The 19,937-nt window shown below is 42.8% G+C and overlaps 1 protein-coding gene across 1 annotated transcript in view; it reads left to right on the top strand.

Annotated features, from left to right (window-relative positions):
• syt3 (synaptotagmin III) overlaps positions 1-19,937 on the top strand; it is a 60,914-nt gene that overhangs the window by 15,937 nt on the left and 25,040 nt on the right. The window contains exon 2 of the mRNA XM_058414640.1: positions 10,650-11,335. Coding sequence (XP_058270623.1) covers positions 11,188-11,335 — 148 coding nt within the window. The 5' untranslated portion in view covers positions 10,650-11,187. The remainder of the gene's footprint in view (positions 1-10,649; positions 11,336-19,937) is intronic.

The raw sequence follows: 19,937 nt of genomic DNA, 5'->3' as shown, positions 1-19,937 counted from the left end.
ACAGGGTGATGAGTCTGAAGTTAGAGATTGAAGGGGTGATGTGGAGGTAGGAGCACACAGGTAGACTGCATCCTATGTAGAAGAGGCAATCTGAAAGAGATTAGTGACTGTTAAGTGGTAGTAGGAGAGAGTGTAGCCAGACAGCATAGGATGGTGGTGTGTAGGATGACTTTGATGGTCTGTAAGAAGAAGTGGTCAACGATAGAGATGGAGAAGAAAACCAAGTGGTGGAAGCTGAAAAAGGAGGAATGTTGTGAGGAATTTAGACAGATGTTGAGGCAGGCTCTGGGTGGTCAGGTAGTGCTGCCAGATGACTGGGAAACTACAGCAGAAGTGAAGAAAGGTGCTGGGTGTGTCATCTGGATGGAGGAAAGAAGATAAGGAGACTTGGTGGTGGAATGAGGAAGTTCAGGATAGTATTCAGAGGAAGAGGTTAGCCAAGAAGAAGTGGGACATGGACAGGACTGAAGAGAATAGACAGGAATACAAGGAGTTACAGCACAGAGTGAAGAGGGAGGTGAAGAGGGAGGTGTCTAAGGCCAAGCAGAAGGTGTATGATGAGTTGTACACTAGGTTAGACACTAGAGACGGAGAGAAGGACTTGTACAGGTTAGCTAGGCAGAGGGATCAAGATGGGAAGGATGTGCAGCAATTAGATTAAGGATAGAGATGGAAAGGTGCTCACAAGTGAGGAGAGTGTACAGAGGAGATGGAAGGAGTACTTTGAAGAGCTGATGAATGAGGAAAATGAGAGGGAGGAAAGAGTAGAAGGGGTGAACTCTGTGGAACAGGAAGTAGATAAGATTAGAAAGGATGAAGTCAGGAAGGCTTTGAAGAGGATGAAAAGTGGAAAGGCAGTTGGTCCTGACGACATCCCGGTGGAGGTCTGGAAGTGTCTAGGAGAGGCAGCAGTGGAATTTTTAACTAGTTTGTTTAACAGGGTTTTAGAGAGTGAGAAGATGCCTGAGGAATGGAGAAGAAGTGTATTAGTGCCGATCTTTAAGAATAAGGGTGATGTGCAGAGTTGCAGCAACTATAGGGGGATAAAGTTGATGAGCCACACAATGAAGCTCTGGAAAGAGTAGTGGAAGCTAGGTTAAGGAAGGTAGTGGAAATTTGTGAGCAGCAGTATGGCTTCATGCCCAGAAAGAGCACAACAGATGCAATTTTTGCTGTGAGAATGTTGATGGAGAAGTATAGGGAGAGTTGCACTGTGTGTTTGTAGACTTGGAGAAAGCGTATGACAGGGTGCCCAGAGAAGAGCTGTGGTACTGTATGAGGACGTCAGGAGTAGCAGAGAAGTATCAGCAAGAATCAAGGGGAAGGTGATACAGGACAGTGGTGAGACCGGCCATGCTGTATGGTTTAGAGACAGTATCACTGAGACAGAGACAGGAGTCAGAGCTGGAGGTCACAGAGCTGAAGATGTTGAGGTTCTCTTTGGGAGGGACACGGTTGGACAGGATTAGGAACGAGTACATCAGAGGGACAGCTCATGTTGGACGTTTGGGGGACAAAGTTAGGGAGGACAGATTAAGATGGTTTGGACATGTCCAGAGGAGGGAGAGTGAGTATATTGGTAGGAGAATGTTGGACATGGAGCTGCCAGGCAGGAGGAAAAGAGGAAGGACAAAGAGGAGGAATATGGATGGAATAAATGAGGATATGAAGCTAGTGGGTGTAAGTGTTGAGGATGCAGAAGATAGGGATAGGTGGAGGGAGATGATTCACTGTGGAGACCCCTGAAGGGAAAATCCCAAAGAAGAAGAATATTCTCATTTACTTATCTATTTATTTATTTGTTTGTTTGTTTATTTATTTGTTTGTAATATCACAGTTATAAATGATTTTTAAATAAAGAATTATTTAATAAGTGAATTTATTTTTAAAAAATAAATTATTAAATAATTATTTAAAATGTTACTCACAAAAACAACAAAAATTTATTCTCATACATGTTGTCATTTAAAAAAATGTTTTTAATTTTTTTTTATCTATTTATTTGTTTGTTTATTTATTGAATTATGTTTATTTATTGAATTAAAATTTTTTTCATGATTATATTTTCACACATCGCTCTGATATTTTCCCAGTCTGTCCAGCGCTAATGATAGCATGATAGCAAAAGCGCTAATGGTGCATGAAAAAAACTAGCCCATGCGACTGTATAATATAAGCTGGTTGCCATGGTAACGTGAATGAGCGTGAATTAAATTGTGAGTTAAGATTCAGATCTGTGATGGTCGTGTGAAACGTTTTTCAAATTACCTTCTGCTAAAGAGACTCTGAAGAGGCAGCAGGTTGGAAGTAAGCTGAACGATATTATTCTGTGTGTGTGTGTGTGTGTGTGTGTGTGTGTGTGTATCACGCGTGCAATCGATCACTGTGAGCGTGACAATAAACGCAATCATGAGATATTTTTTTCCGTTGTGAGGAATATTACAAATGGCTAAATCTTAGCTCTGTGTGTGTGTGTGTTTGTGTGCAGAGCGTGTGTGTGTGTGTGTGTTTGTGTGTGTGTGTGGAGTGTGTGTGGGCTGAGTGGACGCCTTTGTATTTGCAGGAATTGTGTGTAGAGATGAGGCTCTTATCTCAGCGTGGCAATAACAGGTCATTTGAAGCGATTTGTGTGAGACTCAGTCATTACTGACATTACACTGTTTACTGCATAATGACTCGTGTGTGTGTGTGTCTGTGTGCGTGTGTGTGTCTGTGTGCGTGTGTGTGTGTGTGTGCGTGTGTGTGTGTGTCTGTGTGCGTGTGTGTGTCTGTGTGCGTGTGTGTGTGTGTGTGCGTGTGTGTGTGTGTGTGGTGTTCTGTTATGGACAGTGGAGTAAATATTTAACTTTCCTTTTGTAAACCAGGTTCTCGAGGCTGCTGAGAGTAACTGCTTATGTGTGTGTGTGTGTGTGTGTGTGTGTAGTGTATTTATAAGAAGGTTGTATTTATTAAAAGGTTATAATTTACTCATACTTTTAATTAATGAATCCTGGCTCTCCAGAATTTGACATTTCACACTAACCCGCTGCTTATTTGCGTATTCGTGGATCGACAGTCCTGATTGGATAAATCCAGCGCTGCTTTCACATCGGTGAGGAGAAAAGTTCAGCTCTGTGGTTCTGCACTCCAGCAGGTTCTGTTATCTTTCACAGCTTTATCGTCTTTTTCGCTCTTTTTAACTTTGTCGTCTAGTCGACTAGCTGCTTGACTTGCGATAATTTTTCCACATAGCGTATTTCCTCCTCGCTATGGTGCGACTTCCGTGATGTTCACACTGTGTTTCGTCATCTGACTCTATCTTCTTTGTTCAGTGTTGTTCAGCTACGTCCTGGTTTTCACCTGATACGAGGCTAAAGCTCTATTCACGTTCTGATTGGTTGTCTGTTGCTAAGCGACCAGTCGTAACGTTCTAACAGTGCATCGTTTCACACTGAACACCTTTATCACTGTAGAAGATCGACTTAAGAAATACTGTCCAGTGGTTCTGAATTCTGGATTCTGATTGGTCAGGAGGAGTTGATTCCTTTTCTGTAAAGTTTCAGCTGCAAATCCCAGCTTTATGCCTCGTACTGCAGTGCAATAATTTCATTTAGTATGGAAGGAGTCTCCAGTGTTGAGAGAGAATAAAGAGATGTGGGTGAGATAAAAAAAAGTCTTCTTTAATGAATGGAAATGTGTCCTTATTGTCACAGAGGATTGAAACACTTGGGTGTGTGCAGTTACAGGAAAACTAATCACCTTCAGGATGAGAAGATAAACCTCTGCTTCTTCACACCACTTCAGAGTTTCATCAGAAATGAAGTGAAGTTCCTCTGAACTTCCTCGTCCCCCGTCTCTCTCTCTCTCTCTCTCTCTCTCTCTCTCAGATTAATTATCACCACAGAGGCTAAGGAAGCTGACCTCAGGTCCGGTGCGGTCTCTGAGACGTGATTGGGTCGGCGTGATGTGGGTCAGCTGCTCTGCTCCACTCTGTCGTGTGATTGGACGGTGACCCCGCCGGTCGCAGGGTCTCGGCTGCGGTGTATTGCTTTTCCCGAAGATATCGAGCCGGAGCTGGAGAGCAGTCAATGAGAGGTTTTGTGTTGCAGCGTGCCGGAGCGTGGCATGTCCCTAAGCTCTGTGCTGGCATCAGGAATGGCATGGAGTGTTCAGATCTGAGCTGTCGCTTGTTCAGGGAGTCGCTTTCTGGCTCTGATTTTATCAGTCACAGATACTTACAGAGAATTAGTTTTAACACCAGTCTGTTTAGAGGAAACACCACGAGAAGAAGGGCTGGACCAGACAGAGGAGCCTGCTCTCTGAGGTAGATGGGAATAGACAAGGTGAAGATAGAGTCAGAAGAGATATTTGAAGTATGTGCACTCCTGACCATCACACCTTCACTGGTCTCCAGCATGACGCACAAAACCCCTGAGCTCCATGAAGACATGGTGTGGAGGTAAAGGTTGGAGAAAGTGGAAGATCTCGAGTGATCTGCACAGAACCCTGACTCCCACTGGGATGAACTGGAACTGGAGTTTCCTCAACATCCCAACATCAGAGTCTGATCTCACTAATGCTCTTGTAGCTGAATGATTACTAATCCCCACAGACACAATCCAACATCTAGTGGAAAACCTTCCAGATGAGTGGAGATGATTCTCTCACAGTAATGAGAGGGAAATAAATCTGGAATCAGACGTTCAACAAACATGGACATGTGGGTGTGAAGGTCAGGGGGCACATACTTTTGTCCATACTACATTTTTAATACCCATCTTTAGTGCAGTGGGCGTGGCCAGGCTGTTCATACCAGATGGATTGATGTAATATCTAGGAAGAATGCAGTAACTCTTTATAACCATGATGAGCAGAAAAGCATCTCAGGATGCACCAAACTCAGAATGTGCTGCTGCTGCATGACTGGCTGATCAGAGAGCTGCAGAAATCAGCAGGTGTTCCTAATAAAGTGACACGACTCAGATGTTGCTGTTGTTATTGTTGTTGTGGTGGTTGTTGTTGTTGAATCCTTGCCACTTTTTGGTCACTGCCCGATTCCTGAGAAATATCAGCTTCATGGAAATCAATAAAAAACCAAGAACTCTCTTCGTAATCTACCAGCTCATCCTCTCTCTCTCTCTCTCTCTCTCTATCCTTCTCTCTCTCTCTCTCTCTCTCTCTCTCTATCCTTCTCTCTCTCTCTCTCTCTCTCTCTCTCTCTCTCTCTCTCTCTCTCTATCCTTCTCTCTCTCTCTCTCTCTCTCTCTCTCTCTCTCTCTCTCTCTCTCTCTCTCTCTCTCTCTCTCTCTATCCTTCTCTCTCTCTCTCTCTCTCTCTCTCTCTCTCTCTCTCTCTCTCTATCCTTCTCTCTCTCTCTCTCTCTCTCTCTCTCTCTCTCTCTCTCTCTATCTTTCTCTCTCTCTCTCTCTCTATCCTTCTCTCTCTCTCTCTCTCTATCCCTCTCTCTCTCTCTCTCTCTCTCTCTCTCTCTCTCTCTCTCTCTCTCTCTCTCTATCCTTCTCTCTCTCTCTCTCTCTCTCTCTCTCTCTCTCTCTCTCTCTCTCTCTCTCTCTCTCTCTCTCTCTCTCTATCCTTCTCTCTCTCTCTCTCTATCCTTCTCTCTCTCTCTCTCTCTCTCTCTATCCTTCTCTCTCTCTCTCTCTCTCTCTCTCTCTATCCTTCTCTCTCTCTCTCTCTCTCTCTCTCTCTCTATCCTTCTCTCTCTCTCTCTCTCTCTCTCTCTCTCTATCCTTCTCTCTCTCTCTCTCTCTCTCTCTCTCTCTCTCTCTCTCTCTCTCTCTCTCTCTCTCTCTCTCTCTCTCTCTCTCTCTCTCTCTCTCTCTCTCTCTCTCTCTCTCTCTCTCACTCTCTCTCTCTCTCTATCCTTCTCTCTCTCTCTCTCTCTCTCTCTCTCTCTCTCTCTCTCTCTCTCTCTCTCTCTCTCTCTCTCTCTCTCTATCCTTCTCTCTCTCTCTCTCTCTCTCTCTCTATCCTTCTCTCTCTCTCTCTCTCTCTCTCTCTCTCTCTCTCTCTCTCTCTCACTCTCTCTCTCTCTATCCTTCTCTCTCTCTCCTGGCTGGTTGCCACTGATCCCGATGCCAAACACCGTCTTTCAGGTTGAGATACGCAGCATTTTAAAGTCAGACTGATTTACTGATATGGAAATAAGGCATGTGTGTGTGTGTGTGTGTGTGTGCGCGTGTGTGTGTGTGCGTGTGTGTGTGTGTGTGTGTGTGTAGTGTAGTGTAGTGTGGGGAGGGGCTTTTTAATGCGTTCTAGTTTTTACAATAGACAGAGATCTGATGGACAGAAATGAATGTTTCTGAATGAATGAAAGTTTCTTTTAGGAGAGAGAGAGAGAGAGAGAGAGAGAGTGTGTGTGTGTGTGTGTGTAAAGCTTGTCCCAAATTTCGTCCATCGCACCTTAAAGCTCTTGATTGATGGATAAATTGACAGAGGAGGAAGATAACAGGAGGAGAGGAGGATTCTCATTTGAACTTCATCTCTTCACACTGAAACACTTTAAACAGCTTTAGATTGAGTGTTTGCTGAAGTGTTGAGTGTGTTTAGTGTTTTCTGGGGTTAACACTGAGATGCTGTTTCATGGCTGAACCTGAAATTTGACCACAGCTTCCTAACACACTGGAATATGTGAAGATTTACATGGGGAATTTCACTGGGCTGTGATATGTGAAATGTCACAAAAATAAAAACTTCTTCTTCATCATCATCTTCTTCTTCATGAGTTGTTACTGTAAATGTCATTGTTAATGTTATTGCTAATGCTAGTTCAGATTTTGCATGTCCAACACCACATTGGGAATGCTGGACCAAGTGCTAGACTCCCAGAATGCAATGCAGCTAGAGTCCAGGACAGCAGAGACTCGGCACGGCTAGTTAGCGAGCTACGTGATGGTGGGTGAGATGGTGTTGGTGGAGGGATAAGCAGGAGAAGCTTCGGGAGCTGACCTGTTTGAGCAGAGTGTGTAAACTGGACAGACTAAAGGATTGCACCGCTCTCTTTAGGTTGAGATGATGCCCTGTGTACTGTATTCAGCAGGAAGGGGGAAATGTTTTGTGAATGTCATGTGCTAATTATAAACCCTATTATTCAGGTGGTCCAGTGTGGATTTCTCTCTTCAGCGTGATCTTCTTTGAAACCAGGAAGCAGATCTGTGATCATGGACGTTTGTAGGTTCATCATCCTGTCAGTTGGTCACATCGCTCCACACTTAGTTACTGCTGACACACAGAGTTTTTCTTTTGGGATTGAAATACAGACTGACACGCTGACTGAGCAGAGAGGGAGAGGATGAAGAAAAAAACTTCTCCCAGTTTGTCTTGTACAGAGAGAAAATGACTTGAGAGTGCAGACACGTGTTGGGGTCAGTGTTGGTCCTGACCTGCAGTATGAGCTGCTTTAATCCTGTGAGAGATGTAATATATATTAGAGCTTTAACCCTTGTGTGTGGGTTTGAGACAGAGTAGAGCACGACTGCTTCAGGATTCAGCTTGAGGAAAGAAGAACCCGAGCTTTGCAGAAAACTGAAGTGAAACTCATCAGCGTGTGAAATGATGTTCCTGAAGCCTGCTCACTGTTCCTCAGGTGCTTCCCTTAACTGTCCCTTAATATCTTCACATTAGCCTTTCTCTTTAATATGATAATAAACATAAATATCATAAGTGTGGGTTTCATCTGTGTTCTTGGGTTTCCTCCTAATGGCAGTATATAAGATTTCCTTGTCTGATTGTATACTCTTCATCCAGTTGAACAGTTTCAGTGTTTAAGTTTTTAAACATAGCATTTAAACATATCATTCCAAAGGAAATGGGTTTAATAGGCAGAGTCGAGACCCAGTATGACACAGTATGTTGTGCCCAGTAAAAAGGAAGAAGAAGAAGAGAACTTTATTTGTCACACATACATTACTGAACACTGAAATTCATTCCTCGAATATCCCATCCTTGGAGGTTGGGGTCCGAGCACAGGGTCAGCCATGATGCAGCACCCTGGATTAGGGAGGGTTAAGGGCTTTGCTCAAGGGCCCAATGGTGGCAGCTTGGCAGTGCTGGGGCTTGATTCCTGACCTGGAGGGGCAACAGTAAGAGTCAAGTCTGGGGTAATGCCTAATAGAACGCTCACCAATCTGGGGCAGTAGTAGCTCAAGTGGTCAAGACTCTGGGTTGTTAATTAGAAGATTCAAGCCTCAGTACTGCCAAACTGCCACTGTTGGGTCCCTTGAGCAAGGCCCTTAACCCCCCCTGCTCCAGGGGCACTGTATCATGGCTGACCCTGTGCTCTGACCCAAACCCACCAAACATGGGATATGTGAAAAAAGAATTTCACTGTGCTGTAATTTATATGTGACAAAAAAGGTTACACTTGACCTACCTCTGCCCAGCAGTTAAACAGCAGATGCACAAAATTGTTACTAATCAAACATCAAAACATGAAGATTAGTTAGGTTAAGTAGCCTTTATTTGTCTCTGCACAGTAAAATTCTTTCTACACATATGCCATCCTAGGGGTTGGCGGGTCAGAACCCCTGGAGAAGGGCAGGGTGGGGGCCTTGCTCAAGAGCCCAATGGTAGCAGCTTGGCAGTGCTGGGGCTTCAACCCTGATCTTTTGATATCGAACCCCAATCCACTTGAGCTACAACCAACCCTTGATTGTTGCCTTGTTACACTGTACAATATCAGACCATACATCTGATAGCATCAATGATAATCCTTTTATGATAGGTTAAACTGCGATTAAACAAGACAATTTAGATCATCAATCAGCTTGGTCCGGAAATCCGCTCAAGGGGAAGTCTCGTATTGCTTTGGCTACCGGGGGCAGTACCTTCCCACACCACTAGATGGCTTCTGCTCTCTCCTGTGTTTGGTCTTAGCTTACTGAGGCATTAAGAAGTTTTTGTCCTGGACTTGTATCCTCCTCCTCTACAACTTCATAACCTGCGGTGACATTGTTTATTTTGAGCTTGTGGTAATAAGCAGCAATAATTATCACTAGCGTGTCACACTAGCATCTGTCTGTGGTAGCAAATTTGCCCTTGTCCTATTGCTGGGTTTTTAGACAACTCTTCTTTTAAAACAAACATTGACATTGAATGTCTTCAGTCTCAGCACCACATCATGCCAATCTCAAACCAGATTCAGTAGATTAATTCCTTTAGCAGATAATTTTATCCAAAGAATTCGCAAATGAGGAAATACAGGCAATACCAGCATTGCTAGCATACAAGATTGTGGTAGAGAAGTGAACAGACTAGTTAATGTACATGCAGATGAGTTAGAGGTTAGTTAAGTGTTTATGAATGAGGTGAGTCTTTAGTTGTTTTTTAAGCTAGTGATGGATTGAGGTTGGATGTTGATTCTACCTGTGAGGGATAGTCAGTTGAAAGGTTCTGGAAAGGAACCTCGTACCTCACTGAGTAGGAACCTACAAGGCATCGGTTGTTATCTGATCACAGGTTGTGGAAGGCAACATAATCCTTAAGGTGGAGTGTTGAGGTAAAGGAGGTGCTGTTCCAGACAAGTTCCTGTACAGTACGTGAACATCACAGCCTTGAATTAGAAACTTGTGGAGGAAGGTGAAAAGGGGTGTGATGTAGATCATTTTGGGCTGGTGGAGAATGAGGGATACTGCTGTATTCTGAATCATCTGAAGTGGTTTGATAGATCAGGGCAGTGGTCCAATTTTGACGAAACAAGAGCGAGGACTAGTAGCTGTGCTGCATGGTCAGTTAGAGAGGGTCTGTTTTTCTGAATATTATTGAGAGATTGTTGAAATTTGGTGTGTAAAGTATAAGTGTGCATTGAAGGTCACCCTGAGGTTTCTGGCTATCCTGGTTGGCTTGAGTGAGGTTGAGTCTAGCTGTGCGGTGAGGTAGTGCCAGATCCAGGGGCAGATAGGGACTAGGAGAAGCTCAGTATCAGCAACAGCAACATCAGTCTGAAACACTGAACATGGCAAAGCAGCATTAAGTAAAGGAAGAGAATTGTACAAGAACAGATTCGTGATAGAAGGCAGATTTTTTCCTACTAAGCAAACAGCTAATGGGTAAAGGGAAGGAACTGACAAAAATCTTGTCCTGATCTATACCTTATCTTATAGTTGTACTATTTGATAAATCACCACAGCAGGATGATAACTGGGTCTAGGGTTAGTACTTCACACATCTTCACAACTCTTCTTATTTGTAGAGGACAGGTGTCGAGGTCTATTCTTAGCATTTTCTTTCATTTTTCAGTCGACTTGTTCGAAGAATGATAGGAGGAGAACAGTAAGAGAAAAAAGAAAGCAAATGAAACAGAGAGTAGAAGAGAGAAGAAGAAGAAGAAGAAGAAGAAGAAGAAGAAAGGAGAGCATTGACCTGGTTTCTTTAGACAGAATGAGCTCAGGGCAAAGCAACAGCACCAGCGAGATCTCTCAGATCCATAGTCATAGTCGCAGTCTGACACGCAGACAAATTATACACACCGGCTTTCAGCAGCCAAGTATGCTAACAATGCCTTCGTTCCTCAGCGCTGTCTGAGACTATCGAACCAGAGAAGATCAGAGCTGAATACTGAGAAGATCAGAGTGCTTATAATTTGTATCTTGTAATGTTTTAGTGCTCATCATCATATTCTTTCTCTCTCTCTCTCTCTCTCTGTCCCACAGACAATGTCGGACATTCCTCCAGATCAGCGCTTAAAGCTTGGATGGTGAAACCGGAAGCGTGACTGCATCCCAGAGGAACTACACGACCCAGAATTCAGCTGTTCGAGGGAACAAACTCTCTACCACTTTCTCCACCTTTAGCCTAAAAACTTACAGCCAGAAATATCCACAGTACACGGTTACCTCACCATGACAAGGACTTTGCACCTCTGGAAGAGTAAAAATCTCTAGCAAATTCTGTCGCAATTCTTCTCTTCTCGTTTATCACCGGTCACAAGACCCCATACTGATACTGATACAGATGCTGTCACCCTGGAGGATTAACATGGCTCTGAAACCGATGGATGTGGAAGCCATTAAGCGCTTCAATTAACTAGAAAGAGAAACATTAACAAGGACTCTCTGTCTCTAAACGAAACACAACAAAACAACAACCAAAAAACAGCCGAAAGTTCTCCGCTCTGATCCCGTCTGGTCAGCGTGGGCGGGTTTAGGCTGCGCAACAATTTGGGGTTAGGAGTGCAATGCGGATTGGAGGATGTCGGGGGATTGGGAAGAAGACGTGTGCAAGAAAGCGCTGGTGCTGGTGGAGGAGCTGTGCTTCCGCTCTGGAGGATACAGTCAGAGCGCCAGCTGCCAGGAGTTTAGCTACATGATGAGGGGAAGCAACGGACATATCGATACAGGTAATGGCGTGAAAAGCTAAAGAATGACTGGATTTCCACATTTTCACATGTTTATTCAAAGTAGTCTGAAAAATAGGACGTCACAAGGTCCTTGTGTCTCCTCGTAAATGGGACAGGTTTCACCTCATAAGGACAAACACTCCTCAGAGACACTGCTAATGTTTATAGTATCTGCTTTACCTGAAGATCTCACACCTGAGTTTATTCTGGTGTAAATCAAAGAGAAACTAATACTTTTCATTTGTTTGCTATTTGCATATTGAACATTATCACAGTACGTAACTCCTCAATTAAATGAACACTTTAAAAGAGTAGAAGGAGTAAAACAAAAGGGAATTTTGGATATGTTGGGTAAGCTAGCATTTCTAGAATGCTAATTTGTTTCACTAGACTTTCTCTAGAGCTTCTCACACATGAAATATTTCTCTATGGGATTGTAAACTCTAGGTAAAGAGTATCCTGGGGTTGTGTAGTTTGAGGTTTCACACTGCTCCTATTTTCCCTGAGGTTAACTTTTAATCCTGGCTCTACATAACCTGATGTTTCACACTCTACATTCCTAAACCCCGGATTAACCTGCTGCTTATTTGCATATTCACGGATCGACAGTCCTGATTGGATAAATCCAGCACTGCTTTAAATTCTGTCTCGTCTCACACTTTCACATCAGTGAGGAGAAAAGTTCAGCTCTGTGGTTCTGCACTCCAACAGGTTCTGTTATCTTTCACAGCTTTATCGTCTTTTTTGCTCTTTTTAACTTTTTCATCTAGTCGACTAGCTCGATGTGGAGTTTACACAGTCAACTTCGGAGCAGAGTTTCATAACCCCGAGGAAAAAGAAGAAACCTTCCTATACTCCGGGGGTAAAAGCGGGGTTTTGAATGTGGAGAACCCAGGGTGAAAAGCACTTCTGTTAGCATCAGCCATTAGTCATGCTAGGTTAGCGTTTAGGAACCTTACAAATGATTGCTGAGCTGCATGACAGAGCAGAGCAGCAGAGATCTACAGAGATGTCAGAGAGCAGAGAGTAGTAGATCCGTCCAATGGCTAAAAGCAGTCCATTCTCTTGATTAAGCTCGGCCATTTATCTGTATTTCCAGGATGGACGGTGGCGGCAGAGCAGGTAGCACAAGGGAGCCTGTCCTGTTTACACAGACAAACTCATTACCTCTCTCTCTCTCCCTCTCTCTCTCTTTCTCTCTCCGCTCAACCGCAGAGGCCCAGAATGACTTCACTCGAATGATGTCTACATCGGAGAACTGCATAAAAATACGTGCACATGTGTGTTAACGCAGCAGGAGTGCTCGCACTCGGTGTCCCAGGAGGAACCTGGATGCGTCCCGAATCCCATAAAAGGCCAGAAATAGAGCTCTCTAATGAGAGTAATTCAATCACACTGATGATAGAGACCCAGATTTAGTCGCTATGATGGAAGAAAAAAGCACACTGTTTATCAGCAGAACAAGCAGCTGAACGCTTCGTGTTTAATTAGAAGCAGAAACCCAGACGTTTTTTATTCACAGTGTGTCGCATGCTACACGTGTTAAATACACTTTGGCTAACGTTATTAGCGTTATTAGCATGCTTATTAATACTAACTCGAGGGATGTGACCTCGCGTTTAATCCCACCTCAGTTAGCAGACATTAACTCACCATTAGGGAGGAATATGATTCAGATGTTTGTGTGTAGGCAGAAGCGCTAGCAGACTGACGCGGATACAGCAGGTCCAAGAGTCTGCGTGATTTTTAATGAAAGCCAAATGCTTCTGGATTGTATCTGAATATTTATCCAGGAAGTGAGTGTTGATTTGCCCTTATGTGATCGAGCTAACATCGTGACTCACATCATGACTTCTTCAATGTATCTGAACTTTAACCTGATGGAAGTGACACATGATCCAACAGGACACAAGACCACGCCCGTGTTATTTAATAACATAACCGCTTAGCTGTTTACACTAACGTTAGATACCTTCCCTTTAAAATGACGTGTTATTTTATTTCATTATATATTAAAGAAGCACGCTTTATACTTTTTGTCCATTTATTGTTACATTTCATGTTGTGGAAGGTCCATGAAACAAGTTCCTGTTCTCTCTTACGTTATAGCAGCTGTAAACACTCATATCTCCATTTTTCCTCTCTTGAAGTTAATAAAGCTAACAAAGACGAAGCAGAAACTCCTCTGCTACAGCTTTACCTTTAGACTGTTACAAACTGACTGAAACTGGAGACTCTTTCCATAACGTTACGTGACAAACAGAAAACTTGATATGAAAACGATGATATTTTGCCTTTTCTTCTTCTCAGAAAAGCTTTCCTCTCACTGCAGAGCGTATAATCGGTCAGTCCTGAGAAACACCTCAGTAACGTGGCCTTCAGGAAATAATGATATGAACATGATACACATCAGACTGGAGTTAAATGGACCTCAGTGCAGGAGGTTCAGCTAATCAGATTAGGAGATTAGGAGCAAAAAGTTTATCACAGGAAGCAATATAGGAATATAAGCAGCTGTCCAGAAGCATCATGAGATTTTAGCTTTAGTGATCTTTCAAATTTTGTTGATTTATTTCACATCATCCTTAAAAAAGGTGAAAGATGTTTGGTTTTGTTTTTTGTGTAAGAGACTCGGACTGTAGATCAGATCCCATGCTGTGATGAAACATTTCTGTGAGTGATTATAAAACACGGATCACATTTAATCTTCATAAGTCCATGGCTGAATTTTTCTTTCTTTATTTATTTATTTTTATTTATTTTATTTATTTATTTTTTTTTACAATTTTTTTATGTACTGAGCTGCTTTTTTTTTCTTTTTAAAGTACATTTATTTATCATTTATTTATTAAAACCAGGCTTGGTCTAATTAAATCTGCATAAATCTGCCTACATAATAAAAGCAGAATTCCGCTTTTAGGTTTAAAATATTCATTTCACTTTGAAGATCCTGAGAGAAAAACTTTTACCGAACATTTTCATTTGAAGTTTAATGAAGAAAACCCCACGCGGTGTTTATTAAACACTGAACTTACACCATTTTACAGAATAGAATCAAACATGAATCGTACAGTAATCACCAGTTTACAGAAACGTACCAGAGACGGGGTTCATTTCATGTCAAAGTACTGTGTGTGTGTGTGTGTGTGTGTGTGTGTGTGTGAGAGAGATGAAGTGGGCGGAACTTTAAATGTGATTTCTCAGAATTCCATTACTGCAGAAATTCACCTGCATGCAGTTTAAACCTCCAACATTTACAGATTTTTTTTGAGTAGAAGACGGAAATTCCATGAGAATTTAAATCACCGAACATGAGACAGACTGCATTACTGAAGCTCTCGCATAACTCTCACATAACTCTCACGTACCCTCTCGCATACCTCTCACATAACTTGTGTAAATCTGAGATAACTCTTGCATAACTCTAAATTAAATCTCACATAAATCTCAGATAATTCTCAGATAACTCTCGCATAACTCTCTCATAACAACTTCAATAAATGTTAGACAATTCTCACATTAATCTCATTTAATTCTTCCATAACTCTCAGATAACTCTCGCATATCTCTCAGATAACTCTCACATAAATCTCATATAAACTCTCCACTGGATCTCACATAACTCAGATAACTCTCACATAAATCTCAGATAACTCTCGCATAAATCTCATATAACCTCTCCACTGGCTCTCACATAACTCAGATAACTCTCGCATAACTCAATCAACTCTCAGATTAATCTCAGATAATTTGCATAGCTCTCAGATATCTCTAACATAACTCTCCATTGGCTCTCGCATAACTCTCAATTAACTCTCACATAAATCTCAGATAACTCTCACATAACTATTAGATAACTCTCACATAAATCTCAGATATCTCTCACATAACTCTCCATTGGCTCTCGCATAACTCTCAATTAACTCTCACATAATCTCATATAACTCTCAACTCTCAGATAACTCTCACATAAATCTCAGATATCTCTCACCTAACTCTCCAGTGGCTCTCGCATAAATCTCACATAACTCTCAGATAACTCACATAAATCTCAGAAAGCTCTCTCATAACTCTCACAAACATCTCAGATAACTCTCATATGAATCTTACGTAACTCAAATGTCTCTCATGTAGCTCTTGTATAACTCTAACATAACTTTTGCATATCTCTCACGTAGCTCTCACGTAAACGGAACGTCATCTAACTTGCATATCTCTTACGTAGCACTCAAATAACTCTTATGCTTTCGGCACATCTCTCACACAGCTCTCGCATGACTCTCACATCATTTCTGAATATTGGTTTAATCATGGGCATATGATTTCAGAGTAATCCTTCATAGAGTTTTAAGGAAGAAACTCAAGCTGCATGTCTTCAGACGCTTGTTTTTAACAGTGTGAGCTAAAATTCTGTTATTTTGCAGTGTGTGCTGTACACTAGCTAGCATTACATTAGCTAGCAGTCAGCAGCTAGCAGTCAGTAGCTAGCATTACATTAGCTAGCAGTCAGTAGCTAGCAGTACAGTAGCTAGCAGTCAGCAGCTAGCAGTCAGTAGCTAGCAGTAGAGTAGCTAGCAGTACAGTAGCCAGCAGTCAGCAGCTAGTATTCAGTAGCTAGCAGTACATTAGCTAGCAGTACAGTAGCTAGCAGTCAGTAGCTAGCAATACAGTAGCTAGCAGTACAGTAGCTAGCAGTCAGCAGCTAGCATTCAGTAGCTAGCAGTACATTAGCTAGCAGTACATTAGCTAGGAGTCAGCAGCTAGCAGTCAGTAGCTAGCAGTACATTAGCTAGCAGTACATTAGCTAGCAGTACAGTAGCTAGCAGTACATTAGCTAACAGTACAGTAGCTAGCAGTCAGTAGCTAGCAATACAGTAGCTAGCAGTACAGTAGCTAGCAGTCAGCAGCTAGCAGTACAGTAGCTAGCAGTACAGTAGCTAGCAGTCAGCAGCTAGCAGTACAGTAGCTAGCAGTACAGTAGCTAGCAGTCAGCAGCTAACAGTACAGTAGCTAGCAGTCAGTAGCTAGCAATACAGTAGCTAGCAGTACAGTAGCTAGCAGTCAGCAGCTAGCAGTACAGTAGCTAGCAGTACAGTAGCTAGCAGTCAGCAGCTAGCAGTACAGTATCTAGCAGTACAGTAGCTAGCAGTCAGCAGCTAGCAGTATAGTAGCTAGCAGTACAGTAGCTAGCAGTCAGCAGCTAGCAGTACAGTATCTAGCAGTACAGTAGCTAGCAGTACAGTATCTAGCAGTACAGTATCTAGCAGTACAGTAGCTAGCAGTCAGCAGCTAGCAGTACAGTAGCTAGCAGTACAGTATCTAGCAGTACATTAGCTAGGAGTCAGCAGCTAGCAGTCAGAAGCTAGCAGTACAGTAGCTAGCAGTACATTAGTTAGCAGTACAGTAGCTAGCAGTCAGTAGCTAGCAATACAGTAGCTAGCAGTCAGTAGCTAGCTAGCTAACTGATTTCTCCCGGGATAGCACATCAAACAGAAGGATTTGCAGAAATACGCTGTAGGTCTCGAGAGAGCCGAGAGGTCGGTGTCTGTAAATGTAAAAGCTTTAATGCGTTAGCGTTTGACAGCTTCAACTATTTTGGTTACGCTGCGTTCGATCCAGAAGAATAAACCACCGGCTGCCCGCTGCCTCTGGTGTGCGTTTTATTTCCTCTCCTCTCTCCAAAGGATCGATGTGTTAACCCTTTCACAGCGAAAGCAGGGATTTAGTCTGACCTCTACTCTCTCTCTCTGTCTCTCTCTCATTCTATCTCTCTCTTTGTCTCTTGCGTGCCCGCTGCGTTTTCTTCCCTCTCCATCACTGTCCACTTGGCTTGTCCATGCCTTTTGCTTTCTGTCTTGCAGGCGAAAGTGCTCGCTGCTTTTATTATCCTTCTTCATTCACCCCCCCCCCTCTTTCCATCTCCCTGACAGTGTGCAGTAAATACCGTATCCTGACCAGCTGGCCAGCACGTCTAATTCATCATTCTCACCATTCTGTTACATATCAATCTTCCTTTTTTTTCTTTTTTTTTTACATTTTCTCCTCCATCTTTTCTGCATTCCTTTCTCATTCTTCCATCCTCTTTTTGCCGTCATCCCTCTATTCCTCTGTCACAGCACACCCTTCTTCCCAATATTTCCAATCACACCTTTTTTTTCTTTCTATCTTTTTTTATTAATGGCATGCACACACTCCAGAGCTGATTCACTCAAGAGAGGAGGAAGAAGAAGGGAACAGATGGAGGGAAGAGAAAAGAAATATGGAAAGAAAGGGAAAAGACAGATATGGAATAGTGTGACGAAGGAAATAGAAAAGCGAGCTCCTTTCTCCTAACACAATAAGAGGGAAATAGATTGTGTGTGTGTGTGTGTGTGTGTGTGTTGGTAATTGAAGAGCGAAAGCAGAGATGGCGGGAAAGGAGTAAAAAGGTGGGGGGGGATGAGGCATAGAGAGAGAAAAAGATGGAAAGAACAGCATGAGAACAAAGGGCAGAGCCAGTTAATTTCCTGTCTTATGTAATTGTTTGGTGCCAGAAAGAGAAGTGGGTGTGGCCTGGGGGATGGTGCCAGAAAGAGAAGTGGGTGTGGCCTGGGGGATGTTGCCAGAAAGAGAAGTGGGTGTGACCTGGGGTTGGTACCAGAGAGAAGAGAGGTGTGGTCTGAGGGACGTTGCTAGTGACAGTAGGAGGCTTGCCACAAGAGAGAGAAGGGGTGTGGCTTGGTGGTGGGCACAAGAGAGAAAAGGGAGTGTGGCTTGGTGCATGGCACAAGAGAGAAGGGGTGTGGCTTGGTGGTGGGCACAAGAGAGAAAAGGGAGTGTGGATTAGTGCATGGCACAGGAGAGAAGGGGGTGTGGCTTAGTGGTGGGCACAAAAAAAGAGAAGGGGTGTGGCTTGGTGGATGGCACAAGAGAGAGGAGGGGGTGTGGCCTGGGGGATGGCATGGGGTGTGTGGCTTGGTGGATGGCACAAGAGAGAGAAAGGGGTGTGGCCTTATCAGTGGTGCCAGAGAGTGAAGGGGGTGTGGCATGTGGGATTGTGCCAGACAGAGGAGGGGGTGTAGCCTGGTGGATAGTGTCAAAGAGCTGAGGGGGTGTGACCTAGAGGATGGTCCAGTCACAGTAAAAGAAGGTGTGGCCTTTGTGTGTCAGTTATAGCAAAAGAGGCGTGGTCTCTGTGGGCCAGTCACAGTTCTAATATACAGATGGCTTTTATTTCCTCGCAGAACATTAGTGAGAGTTTGGGTTCTCAGCGGGTCACCACACGGTTCTCCAGCCATGATTCACTCACACAGAATATGTCATCAAAATAAATCCTGGTGATTAAAAGCTGGTATCAGGAGGCGAAAGACATCTGTGTGGAACAAGTCGTCATCCTGACAGCTTCTTATTCCCTGGAGCAACAAACCCACTCGCTGTATCTCCCATTCCAGTCAGGGATTCGGGATTATTGGGAACGTCTCTCTTTTCCGTTCTCTGAATCTCTTTTACAGCTAAACTTAAAAAGAAATCTGTCTCTAATCTCTCTCTCTCTCTCTCTCTCTCTCTCTCTCTCTCTCTCTCTCTCTCTCTCAGCTCATGACAACTTGAAGGCACCTTTGACTTAATAAACTCGCCATGTTTCTTTAAATTCACGTTAAAATCTGACTTTTTCAGTAAATATTATAAGCACAATTCAAAATATTAGCAAAATAAATAACAAATAACAGAACCTGAAAAATAACGTCTTTTGTATCTTTCCCTCTTTATTACAAAATTCCTGAAATTTTATCAAATATTTTTTTTTATCTCGGAAGAAATCCACAGATTCTGGAATTTTTGATTAGTAGTGATTGGATTTCCACTTCTTTTCAGTGAGTCAGGTCATTTGACTCGACTCACTAGTAAGAGTTGACTCATTTGAATCCCGAACTTCTCCTTGTCTGTTTTTTAACCTACTCCTGAATAAAATCAATGCCTTATAATAAATACTATTTTTAAGATGAATTAATTTGCATTGCGTTGTATTGTACTTTACCTATAATGAGCATCGATACAGCGACTCCCACTGATTCATTCACACAGCACCGAGTCAAACTCATGTCTCACGCTAACCAAAAGGTTTCTGTAAATCATTCAGATTAACGACATCGTTTATAATTAGATAAAAAATGTTATTAGAAAGGAAAGATTTTGTGTTCGCGAATCAACACTCAGTGTTCACATAAGAGTCGAATCAAAGAGCCGAGTCATTTACAAACGACTCATCACTAGTTCAGAACACACACGCTGTTTTTTATTGAAATGACTCGACTTTTGAAGTCATCTTTTTGACTCCTGTGTTCCAGCAGTGCCAGGACTTGGGTTTATCTCAGTTTTAATTTTATTTCCCTAGATCTCGAGTTCGACTCATCCCCTGGTGCTGTGTGCTTCTATATTCTTCACATTTCTCTCTCTTCTCCCTCTCTTTCTACTTTTCTCTCTCTCTCTCTCTACTCCTCTTTCATTTTTCAGCATTTCTTCACCTCTGTATTTCTCTCTGATCGTCTGCCTTTGATTCTCTGCCATTAAACTTTAACTTTCCAGTCTCTGTTAATCTCCTCGCTTCTTATTTCAGCCATTATTC

Source organism: Hemibagrus wyckioides, linkage group LG02 (genome assembly GCF_019097595.1).
Source record: "Hemibagrus wyckioides isolate EC202008001 linkage group LG02, SWU_Hwy_1.0, whole genome shotgun sequence".
NCBI classification, from domain to species: domain Eukaryota; kingdom Metazoa; phylum Chordata; class Actinopteri; order Siluriformes; family Bagridae; genus Hemibagrus; species Hemibagrus wyckioides.
Note: the sequence above shows the minus strand (reverse complement) of the source record. Positions and strands in the feature narration are given on the sequence as shown.